Source organism: Helicoverpa armigera, chromosome 1 (genome assembly GCF_030705265.1).
Source record: "Helicoverpa armigera isolate CAAS_96S chromosome 1, ASM3070526v1, whole genome shotgun sequence".
Classification (NCBI taxonomy): Eukaryota; Metazoa; Arthropoda; class Insecta; order Lepidoptera; family Noctuidae; genus Helicoverpa; species Helicoverpa armigera.
In genome coordinates, this window is record NC_087120.1 from 17973384 (window position 1) to 17986045 (window position 12662).

The following is a 12662-nucleotide window of genomic DNA, read 5'->3' on the forward strand; positions in this document are numbered from 1 at the left end:
ATAATCGGTTGCGTTGCTGCTTCCCCGCAACACTGAGCAATGCGTCTTTTGTTGCCGGTCGATTCTAAAAATTACTATTTTTATTGGTATTTTTGTAAGAAACTTGGTAAGTACCTACCTACTTCCTAAGTAGTACACTTCAGTTACACTTTGAGAAAAGGACTCTCCGAATCAATAATTATAATTAAGGATTAAATGTCACTATAGGAATGCTTCAACTCATGGTTTTTGAAAGTAAGGGAAAGGGTGAGGGTTAAAAAAACTAATTATTAATAGATTATTTTTTTTAATAAACAATATTTACAAAAATGCGTTAACGAAAACTATAGTTTTCTAAAGTGCTATAAAATTGAATGCGTTGTAACACATTTTTGCTAAAATAAAAGTTAGGTATAAGGCAAAAAATAAATAAAAAGCTGGTCATATACTTATGTATAACTGAATTCGTCACAATCTGCATTTTTGGTTCTTGGTGACGGGCACACGACACCCTCCAATGAGTTTCGTACTATTCTGTTCGTTCTGACTGCGGCGGAATTCCGCCGTTCCTAGCGTGAAGTTGCGACATGCAGTCAGTCCTCTCTTGCAAGGAATAGGCAGGTACTCTTCGCAGTTACAGGTCTCATGGCCTCTTTCCACTGTATCATATTCAGTCATTGTTGTGACTTCTAGAAGTTGCGTCCTTTCCGTCCTTGTCGATTTTGTATCGTATGCCCTGATGGTGGCTGGTTGTGATATTGGCAGTGACGGTGCAGGAGCGGGTGTTCGTGCAGGCGAGCGGGCAGTTATTCGGGAAGAGGCGCGAGCAGGGGTCCGCGCAGGTGTAAGTACAGGTGTGCGTGAGGGTGCAGGTCCAGGTGCAGGTCCCGCCCGTGCTGCAGCAGCACGTGCCGGTATTTCAATGGGACGTTTTACAGTTGACAGTGTATGCTGCGCAAAACCTCTTTTTTCGAGTTGAAAACCCCTTACTTCCACAACCTTCTGACTAGCTTGTGTCTTTCTGTCTGACAATGATTTTTGTGGAGTCTCGGCCAATGAGTTCTGACAACCTACAGATGATGTTTGAACGCTGCGAGCTCTGTTTATAGCCAAGTTTGCGCAACAAGCAGTTTTTTGTACAGCAATGTATCTGCTGGCTATTGAGCCTTCTGTATCATTCTCTGTGTTCGTGTACTCATTGCGAAAGTTCTTGTCACTGGGACTCCATTGAGTTTGTACGGCGTACGTCTTCCTGTGGGTTCTGGTGGAGCAACCCACATCTGTAGTTGGTCTTGTTGATGCTTCGTTTGCAGTCTCTCCCTCCATCCCGACTGATTCCAGGATGGTATCCTCTTGGCCGCTCTTCATGACATCGTAATAAAGTTTCTTCGATAAAGCATGCATTGGTAACGCAGCTTATGCACTAGTAGTACCTATGTAACGGGAAAGGAAAAGTAGCTTGAATGGTAAAAGTACTAAAAAATAGTATATTATAATAAAACAATAATATTTCCCATATTTGTGACTCTGACATGACCCACTTGGTTTGGTTATAAAATCCAGAGAGTATATAATCACTACGTTTTAATAAACTCCTAGTAAAATACTGACCGCAAAGAGTTATATGTCAGCTGAATGCAAAGAGGTAACATACCTACAGGTATCTAATATCTACAGAGTAAGAATAAGAATGGCAATATTATATCTACAGAGTAAGGTCCCCCGTGCACTATGCAGCCCTTCTGCATAGGGCCTAACAGGGCCCACAATTGTCCATAGCTACAAAAAGCCTGCTTAAACCCCGTGTCAAGAAACTTGTGGAACGCAAATAAATGATACGAAATGAAACAAATAAGTACTGAGTTGAATAATATAAATAAAAATCGAAGGCAAAGGCTACGTTGTCGTTGCAGGCGAGGATGTTTCGTGTTGTTGAATACCGTTTCTCATACATTTGAAACCAAATCATAGTTCGATGTAAGCAGGGTTCCGTATTATTATTTATAAAACGTTCCATAATTATTATACATTTATAATATATTCCATATTCTGTGATATTTCAAGCATCTACCTGTTGTCGTTATTGATATCAAGCAAAAATGAGCAAAAAAATGACGTTTGTTGTAAGGGAGCCCCCCAAATATTTTTATTCTAGTTTTCAGTGTTTGTTGTTATAGCGGCAACCGAAATACATCATCTGTAAAATTTTCAACTCTCTAATTATCATGGTTCGAGAGATTCAGCCTGGTGACACACGGACGGACGGCGGACGAGCGGAGGAACGAAAACAATTAGGTCCAGTTTTACACTTTGGGCACGGAACCCTAAAAAAAGGAGCAAATCGTTCATACCAATACCTAAAGGATCAGCGAGCTACGTTATCGTATTATGAAATACTAAATGAGCAATCGAAAGCGAACTTGAATGTGATAAACATGTTTACGCAAACAAAGGCGCGAGACGCAACACCGACCTCTTCTGACATCACGACGCACTACTATAGTCTAGCAGGGGCTCGATTCTGCTAATTTTACTTAAGTGACACATACGACTGGGGCCCGATTCTACTAATTTTGCTTAAGCGACATACGATTCACATTCGACTACGATCCAATCACGCACGACTCGATTAAGATTTTTTTATTTTATTTTATTCAAAAGGAACTCCAACAAAGGATACACATTACATGCATAATTATAAAAAGTTATTTATAGATTTGTGCTCCTTCAGTTATAGGAGAACACGATTGAAGCATATGTGGCTTTCCGCTATTTTTTCTTTGAAATAAGTAAACGTTTGTATCCTTTTCTGTCATTCAATAATTTTGTCTGCAAATGATTTACGATTGAAATATAATTATAAAGCAAACTACCGTATAGACTAAATGGCAGATCAATCGCAAACCAATCGAATGTCATTGGAATACGATTCGTCTTACACTACTAGCAGAATGCGCGATAAAGTTAAAACTGCTATTGCGATTACATTGTTATCCAATTGTCACATTATTAGCTAGCCTAGCAGAATCGGGCCCCAGACAAAAACAAAATTACCGATTGTTCAAACATTAAACCATAATAAATCCTATTGATGTTGATACGGTAATCATACCTATACTTTCCTTAAAAGTCGACCCATACTTACTGACTAATCTTATCAAGTTCCTATTTTAGATTTATGTAATGAAATCTGTAAACATGAGATTTTATCATGTCCACACGGGCCCAAAATTGGTGCTGTAGCATCTTGGAGTGCACACCGAGATTTGCTTGGTGTGACTCCGTGTCGTAGTAGCAGATCCGAGTGCAAACACAGACTATATAATGCCGGGACATTGTCGTTCGTTCATTGGCCGTTAACGAAGATAAGTGGCGACCGAGCGCCACGCAGCTCCATGCGCTCGGAACATAAATTCGCTCATTCCTCAGTATTTGTCCAGACTCCAGACGCGCAACATCGAGCACCCTCAGCCATCAACCGTCACTCGTGAGTACCAATAAGTTTTTTAAAGTTTTAACGTTAGCTAATCTACTCATAGAATAAACTCAAATCATTAATTATGAATACGATAGGGCATTCAAGGCAAGTGAATTATTTTACTGGGCCGTTACTAATTTTTATTAAGTAGGTACTCCGATAAAAAAAAATTGCAGCTCAATTTTTCAAGTTTTTTGCACTTTTCGTTTTATTTTAGCTTGTATCGTGCCTAATCACCTTAAATCGAAGGATATAATTGTAAAGAAACCGGTTAGACACCGTCCTACACCAATGTAGGTGCAGTGGCCACGTGCTTGAATTCAAATATATTCCCCGATTCTACGTTGATTTTACTTATTTTATTAATCTTAATATTCCTTTTTCTCAGCAACAAAATGGTTCTACAAATTAATTCAGTGCTGGTCGTCGATGGCGTCGGGTCCAACTGCACGGACATACTCAACTCGCATGGCATCAGTGTCATCAACAAGCCGAAGATCAGCAAAGAAGAACTGCTCCAAGAGATACCGGTAGGTGCTACACACGCATCAATAATTGTACACGTTGCTTATCGGTCATTTTTATTGCACGTGGTTGTTGCACTTTTTATCTTCAGAGTATTTTTTGTTTGCTGTCGAGTTTAATATCGTCTGATTGTACTCTTTTGTTTTGGGATTGCATTTAATTCTATGAATTTATCAACATCGTGATATTCCTGTATTACGAAAAACATTTTTTTCCTGAACGTTGGCCTGCCCCTCATAATTATAGTTTTAATAGTTCGTCCATGAGCATATTCATTAAGCTACAAATTAAGAGCGTGTACGTCAACCGCGCGTCATTTGGCCTAAAATGGTACTTTTCAAACCACTGTTTCTCAGTAACTACTTATCCTATAACTATGTTATTTTTTAATAACGCAAGGTAATTTCACTGTCTATATAGTTAATTGAACATAAATTTCAATTTGTGTAGTTTAAATACTTAAAACCCCTATAACGTAACAGATGTTTTATAAAATTCTCGTTCAGCGTCTATTTCGAAGCTTAAATTCATGTGAAAACAGTGGCAAATCTAATCATATTTATTTTTTTACTCATAGACGAAATCCCCATGCCTATAGTTAGTTGAAAACATTTTTTGATTTAGGTCTCTATCTTTCAGAAAAAAATATTTTAACAATGTGAAAAATTGTGAATTTCAAATGCTTTTTTTACCTATCTATCTTACTTAATTTAATATAACAATTATTTACTATAGTAATATAACTCTTTCTTTAAAACATAAACTTTATATTATAATTTAATCTCTCGTTTTTATTTTTTATAAATTATTTAAAACTACTATAAACGCTGCACGCGAGTCAACTCAAACCAGACCGCCGCAAGGCTTCACAGAGAGGACGTGTCGCTCCGTCACATCGCGTAGGGTGAATAACCTCTGCCGTGGATACCGAGAATAGAGTACATTTCAAGCGCGACCAACAAATCTTGATACATTACTATTTTATTTAAAGCTCAATTTTGAAGCATATTTTTTTATCGATTGAGTTGAAATTTTGTTTGAATGTTCAGTTTTAATGACAATGTATGATTCTATATCCAATATGGCGGTATACCCAAGATGGATAAAAAAATGTTTTTAATGCATTCCTACGATATGGGTATCAAATGAAAGGGCTTGCTATGAATAACTCGAAAAAAAATGTGTCGCGAGTCTAAATCCAATATGGCGGACTCCTTAGGCTAGAAATCACTTATTGCAGATGTCTGTTACGAATCGAGCAATATTTTTTTTTTTCATTTTGGATATACCCAAATTTTGACTTTTGATCTCGAATAACTTTTGAAGCATATAGGATAGATAACTTAAAACTTTATTTGCAATGATAAACCCAAGCTCTTCACCAATATTTGGCTTTCCGGCAATTGTTGTTATTTGACCACAATTTTTCGGTCTGGATGGACTGGACCATTCATATAAAATAAACAATCAATTTTTCAAATCGGTCCAGGCGTCTTTGAGAAATCGAGAACAATCAAATTGAGAACAATCACAAAACAATCTAATTGAAACCTCCTTCTTTCTTTTTTTGAAATCGGTTAAAATACAGAAACTCTTAACATTGTCATTAATCATTAGTCGACTATTTAGTACTGTTGAAAATTGTATGTAATATACAGAAAGTCCTCAAAACCAAGGTTTTCATAGGTGCCCGATTTTTTTGCAAAAGAGTGTAAGTATTAACGACTTATTTTCATGCTTTTATATTTTAGACATCCATAGACTTACACTATTTTCCCGCTATTAACTATTTACTAAATAATATATTTTTTGTTCTACCAATTTCACTCGAAAGGATCAAAATGGTTTGTGTGACTATACGTGAAGTATGATAGGCACGCACACAGCCGCGACGCTAGTCTGCGCGGTTTTTTGCGTTGAATTACCTAAAGTTGACATCGCGCGCCGAGCGTATACGCTCTTAACCATTAATTACATGGCTAATTTAACGGCTTTAACTATTAGGTCACAATTGTACTTACCACATTTCACGCTACCCTCACTTCCAAAAAAAAAATCTTTCTATCAAAGTACTTAATCTAGGCAAAGTAATGAAGCTTTTCGATGTTTTAACAGAAATATGACGCGTTAGTGGTAAGATCAGCGTCTCAAGTGACCAAGGAAGTGCTGGAAGCTGGCGCGAAGCTGAAGGTGGTGGGCAGGGCTGGTGCTGGCGTGGACAACATCGACGTCACGGCCGCGCAGGAGAGAGGCGTGGGGGTCATCAAGTAAGTAACAAAGCTAGTCATGACAAGTTTTAATTTTCTTTCATGTTCTAGAACTTTCATTTTTTTTCTTGTAAGCGGGCGATTTTTGTCTCATGTCGTGTCCATTTAGGTTTTTAGCCGACTTCCCAAAAGGAGGAGGTTCTCAATTCGTCAGGATATTTTTTCTTATTATCCGTTATTGCACTAATCATTTAAAAACACATTTTGGAAAAAATGTTGGACTTCTTTATTTCGCCGTTTCTCTCTGTTGAGTATGAATATGATTGCATGGAGAAAACAAAAAAAAAGCTATGAATGGAAGAAACATTTTAGAAGCAAGGCAGGAGAAATAAAAGTGGAACATTTGTCATGATATTTCGTTTACGTTTGTTACAGTGCCCCCGGAGCAAATGCCCTCAGCGCCTGCGAGCTGACCTGCAGCCTGATCCTCAACCTGTCGAGGCATGTGGTGCCTGCCGCCGCAGCCCTGCGCGCCGGCAGGTGGGACCGCGCCCTCTACACCGGCACGGAACTCAATGGCAAGACTCTCGCCATCCTCGGTCTCGGCAGGGTCGGCAGAGAAGTCGCCGTCCGCATGCACTCCTTCGGCATGAAGGTAAACTTTCTTTACTCTAGGTCTGTGCGATATCAGTGAATAACCTCAACACATTTCTATGGCGTGCTTAGCCGTCAAAGCGGCATTTTTATTGTGAATAATGTCACTTTGACGGCAAACCACGACTTGAGAAACGAGCATCGTCGTCAACAGCATTTTTTAACGATTTTCTTATGTTTCCATAAACGGAAATGGAATTTGGATTGTGTAGAAATATTAATTGCATTTGGAGTTGAATAAACTAGCAGAGTTTACCCATGTGTGTATTGAGGATGAACTTGACCATCAAATGTATTGATCTAACAATAAGTGATGTTGACACAAATGTATGTAAACTTAAATATCCACAGAACTCGTGAATGACCGATAAGATAAGGGGGCAATATTACTTTGCCTAATGGAAATATTCCTGCGACTTTTCTGATGAAATAGCGTCTGATGCAAATTTTAACTTTTACCCTGCTAATAAAAAAATCTGCCCTTATTTAGACTATAGTTGTGCATAACTTGCTTTAGCTCTAATTAGCGCTCGCTTGCAACAATGGGCGAATTTTAATGGAATTATTTATTTCATTGTCTGCTGATGCCAATTGAGTTTTTAACTGGAAGCTTATGAAAGACACGTGTTACACAGATCATCGGCTACGACCCGTTCGTGACGGCGGAGCAGTGCGCCAGCTTCCACGCCACCAAGATGGAGCTCGAACAGATCTGGCCTCTGGCTGATTACATTACACTGCACACTCCTCTCATTGCCTCTACTAAAAGTAAGTACGCATTTATAAGCAACTAGGTATTAGCGTCATCAAATATTTTTGTGACTAGGTTTAATTCAGTGTAGGTAATAATGGATGTATTTGAATTGATTTTAATCAAGGGCATTTAAAGAGCATTACACTGCATTTGCACGTAAACAACTACTTTTTGTATAAAATGTGCTAGCCAGTTCATATATTTTTATTCTATGAAACATAATTTATTTGCGATTATAAGCGATTTTCCACTGATTCAACGATTGCATAGAAAGCTTCTTGTGTTGATTTATTTCACGAATTATTAGGTCATGAAGAAAATTATCGAGATAGTTTACGACCGAGTTAATTAGTGGTTAGTTACAAGTAATTTTAAAACAATTGGTCTTACCTAACACATTGTGTGGTTTGTTAATATTCATGAGCATGCTTAGTTAAAGTGGTGTACAGGTCAGTCGATTACTCAAATATGTTGATATGTTTTTCTTGAGATACAAGTACCTATTTTTTTCGACACATTCGGACACATGCGGATCCAAGATTGGATTTTTTGTAATAGTAGGAGATTGTTACTGATTGGAGTGTCACATTTTAATGACCCAACCCCACCTCTTTTCTGTTACTGTTTGGCACAATCCCACAGTCCAGGTACTAACCTATATATTGTTAACAGATTTCATCAACGCCAAAGTCCTGGGCCAATGTAAGAAAGGCATCAAGATTGTGAACGTAGGCCGCGGCGGTCTTATCCAGGAACGTGACCTCCTCGATGGACTGAACTCTGGACAGGTGAGTTTGTCTTTCAGCTTATCTTTGTACCTCACCCAGTAACAGTCTTTTTATCGTCCCACTGCTGGGCACAGGCTCCTCTCACACGGAGAAGGATTGAGCGTTAATCACCACACTTTCTCAATGCGGGTTGGCGATCTCAGACTTTTTAGTCCAGGTTTTCCTTCCTCTTTTTATCAGCCATTGGTGCCTAAGATACTTAGAAAAGTTGCATTTGTACTTGCCTGACCTGGAATCGAACCCACGAACTCATACATGAGGTTGGTGCTTTACCCACTAGGCCACCACAACTTCTTTTACGGCAACTCTAGTATGATGCAACATTCTTGAAACACAAACTGAAACATATATTTTAGACGTAAATAATACATTTGTAAGGTGTATTATCAACGTAATATGATGTTATGAATGTCGTATTGACCAGGTTGGCGGAGCAGCTCTTGACGTCTTCGAGCAGGAGCCGCCTACAGATCCTCTGACCTTGGAGATCATCCAGCACACAGCTGTCATTGCTACTCCTCATTTAGGTAAGCTTATTCTTCTTAGCTTATGGCATCATGACACCATGTCGATAGTAGACTGCCGAACCTGAGGTCCCAGGTTCGATTCCCGGTTCTTGGCCGTGGTCTGGGTATAATATGTATATATGTAGCTATATATAGTTTTTCAGTTGTGTAACCCATAACACAAGTTAATTAATCATAACTTAGATACCATGAGGCTAAACGACCGTGTGTGAAAAAAGGTGTCTCGACATTATTATCCAGAACACATAAGCATTGCGTTTTAGGTACTTTTAAAATTGTACGTTAAGTATATAGGTACATAACTGTATGCTGGTTATGAGGTGTGCCTACATATCTCACTGTATTCAACTTATTTTGCATTACAATCACTTACATTGAATAAGCGATTTGGTACGCCACAAAACTATTGCCACTCTATGAAGAGACTCTATCCTCCGTCCTTACTTCTAAATTCTACATCTATGCTATTATCTATCTATGTATATCTATATATATAAAATAAAGTCGTGTTAGTTAAGATAGACATGGAAATCTGCGAACTCAAAGAGGAAGATGTCCAGGATAGAGCGAAGTGGAAGAAGAAGATACGGAAAGCGGACCCCGTCACAAGACGGGATAAACGCTAAGAAGAAGAAGAAGAAGAAGAAGAAAGTCGTGTTAGTTACTCCACTTATAACTCAAGAACGGCTGAACCGATTTAGCAGAAAATTGGCAGGGAGGTAGTTTAGAGCCAGGAGAAGGACATAGGGTTTGTCACCATCCGGCTACGGGAAGCAGCTAAATCGGTCCAAGAGTGAAACCGCGGGCGGAAAGCTAGTAATACTATAAAGCCGATGAGTTTGTTTGTTTGAACGCGCTAATCTCAGGAAGTACTGGTCCGATTTGAAAAATTCTTTCACTGTTAGACAGTCAGGCTATGTGCTACTTTTTATCCGGGTTCGTGCAGAGGTTCCTTAGAAACTATAGCTATGTTTTTTTATCGCAGGTGCTTCAACGAAGGAAGCCCAAGTGCGAGTGGGACAGGAGATAGCGGAGCAGCTGGTGAACCTCGTGAAGCCTGGCAGCTACAGCACTCCCCTCGCCGAGGTCACCCGCGTCCTCAACAAGCAGGCTTGAACATGGAGTTCCATTATATCTCTCTGTTACAACTATATTTAAGTATAGTTTAATTTATTCTGGTAAATAATAACACTGGTCTACAGCATTTTTGTCCCAAAAGTGAAATATAGAATGAATTCTTGTAGAATTTATGATACGTAATCGAAGTCCATAACATAAAGTTGCACTAGCGCGTCGGGATTTGAAGACGTACTCCTCCGAAAGTTCTAAAAACGCGATGTTTACGATGTTTGTCAATTTTTTTTAAGGTCAGCAAAATTGTTTGGTAATTTCTAACTAAAGCATTATACAGTACCTACCATTGATTATAATCACCATTTACTTACTTACCACTACACTTATAATAATTACACACTAATTCTGGTAGGTATAGATGCGCCACTCTCTCTCTCTTTCAAGCTATTTATCCCACATGGTGGTGGTCTGCTTTCCTAATTTTTCTGCTGGTGGCTCCACTGAAGTCTACAAAATGCTGGAAGCGCATAAACCTGTCCAGGAGCCCGGACCCTGGCGCAAAGTTACAACATGAAAACATGCGGCGTCGACCATGAGGTATCAAATATTCTACAAGAAATTATATAGGTACTTATATCACTTTTGGGACAAAAATTATAGCAATTTGCAGACCAGTGTCTTCTTCTTCTTTCTCCTGCCCTGTTCCCAAATTTTACTTGGGGTCGGCGCAATGTCATGTATTAATGTACCATGTACACCAGTTTAATTCATTTAAAACTCTATCAGGTATCACGCGTTACATCACATCATATCCTCGAAGTTTTAATATTTATATATGTACAGTACACAGCTTATTCTCCTTCAATATCTCAATACGTATGTTAATCATGATACATTATAGCACTGATAGCAGTTAAGCAAAATTATTGACAAAAAGTACTTTTTCACTACTGAAAAAGCTAGTCTTGAATATAAACAGTTTAGGTATACCTAAACCCTTTCACATATGACATGTCTAAATACTAAACATGTTAAAAAAAATCAAAAACAAATAGAACCTTCATGATTAAGTAGTTAAGTAATTCTCTAAATCAAACAATCACATTAAAAAATCGTATCGTATCGTCGAAGTTAGTAAATCGTTGTAGGTTTATAGGTAGTATTAAGTCTATTATGTCTTAAGTATCTAGTATTAAGTCAGTTGCAGAAACGTCCAAAAACATTAAAGCTTCTTTAAATCTATTGCTGAAACTTTTTATTTTGTTGATAAAGATAGATTTAATGAAGCTGCTTTAATGGATTTTTGTGCACGGTTAGAATAAGTCTTAGTTTTTAAAAAATCACTATACAGGTACAATCGTTTTCTTTTTTAAGTTTCTTGTAGCTGAATTTTACTTTGAAAAGGCACTCAATTTACAGGCTATGTTTAAGTTTAGTTTAATTTATATAAGAACCGTCAGTTGCAAAAACGTCCAAAAAAATTAAAGCTTCTTTAAATCTATTGCTGATATTTTGTTGATAAAGATAGATTTAATGAAGCTGCTTTAATGGATTTTTGTGCACGGTTAGAATAAGTCTTAGTTTTAAAAAAATCACTATACCAGGTACAATCGTTTTCTTTTTTAAGTTTCTTGTAGCAGAATTTTACTTTGAAAAGGCACTCAATTTACAGGCTATGTTTAAGTTTAGTGTTAAGTTTATTTTGAAATAAGTTTTGTCAGAATGCATGAAGTTATTTAGTTAGTTATGTAGTTAGTTTATTTAAAAATAAAATAAAATTATAAAAAAAAGAAAGGAAAAGACTATTTGAAAAAGGGGCGGGGGAAAAAGGGGGGAGCAGGGTTTGAACTTTTTATTTAAGTATGCATGTTTTTCTAAATTAATTGGAAGCTGATTGTGGATGCACCAATAAAATTAATCAATATATATATACTCAACTAAACTCTTATTATTTCATCATCATGTCTCGAGCCTTTTCCCAAGTATGTTGGCCTTCCAGTCTAACCGGGTGCAGCTGAATATCAGTGCTTTACAAGAAGCGACTGCCTTTCTGACCTCGACCCAGTTACCCGGGCAACCCGATACCCTTTGGTAAGACAGCCGGACCTACAGTTTGCCCTCCGAAACACAGTCACATACAGCCTTAGAAAAGTTGCATTATAACTTGCCTAACACACTCATACTTGCCTCACTCACACTCATGCTCGCCTGACACACCCACATGACCCACATACTAGAGAGGTTAGTTCTCTAGCGATGAGCCACCCGAACTCACCGCCCACAGACCCACGCCTACGGTCCAATGCAACTTTTCTAAGTTTGTATGTAATTTCTAAGTATATCTTGGACACCAATTGCTGATAAAAAGGTGAAGGAACACATCTTAAGGAAACCTGGACTATAGTCTGAAATCACCAACCCGCATTGAACAAGCGTTGTGATAAAAGCAGCAGTGGGACGATAAGCTGTAACAGAAATATTAAGCTTTGTACTTAAAAGAATCAATAGGAATAGAAAAAAATACTATTTAGGTTCTGTAGTATTTCAATATCCTTTTTACAGATAAGGATCAATACAAATGCAGCGGCATAAATTCATGCACACATCTAAAAAAGGTTGCGATCACTTCGAAAAACTGAAATCTTTTTTATTACTGTAGATTATATTATGATTTTT

General features: G+C 37.9%; 1 protein-coding gene across 1 annotated transcript; it reads left to right on the top strand.

The window, feature by feature from the left end:
- Positions 1-3320: 3320 nt before the first annotated feature.
- On the top strand, positions 3321-11912 carry LOC110372452 (D-3-phosphoglycerate dehydrogenase). Its single transcript, XM_021329185.3, has 8 exons — positions 3321-3466; positions 3846-3987; positions 6098-6249; positions 6625-6844; positions 7479-7611; positions 8270-8385; positions 8810-8912; positions 9898-11912. Exons 1-8 carry the CDS (start codon positions 3375-3377, stop codon positions 10026-10028), a joined length of 1089 nt encoding a protein of 362 aa, XP_021184860.3. The 5' UTR covers positions 3321-3374; the 3' UTR covers positions 10029-11912.
- Positions 11913-12662: the final 750 nt, after the last annotated feature.

Coding starts and splice junctions, on each gene's coding strand:
- LOC110372452 (XM_021329185.3), top strand. CDS start 3,375: ATGCGCTCGGAACATAAATTCGCTCATTCCTCAGTATTTGTCCAGACT. Junction 3,988..6,097: donor AACTGCTCCAAGAGATACCG/GTAGGTGCTACA, acceptor ATGTTTTAACAG/AAATATGACGCGTTAGTGGT. Junction 7,612..8,269: donor TCTCATTGCCTCTACTAAAA/GTAAGTACGCAT, acceptor TATTGTTAACAG/ATTTCATCAACGCCAAAGTC.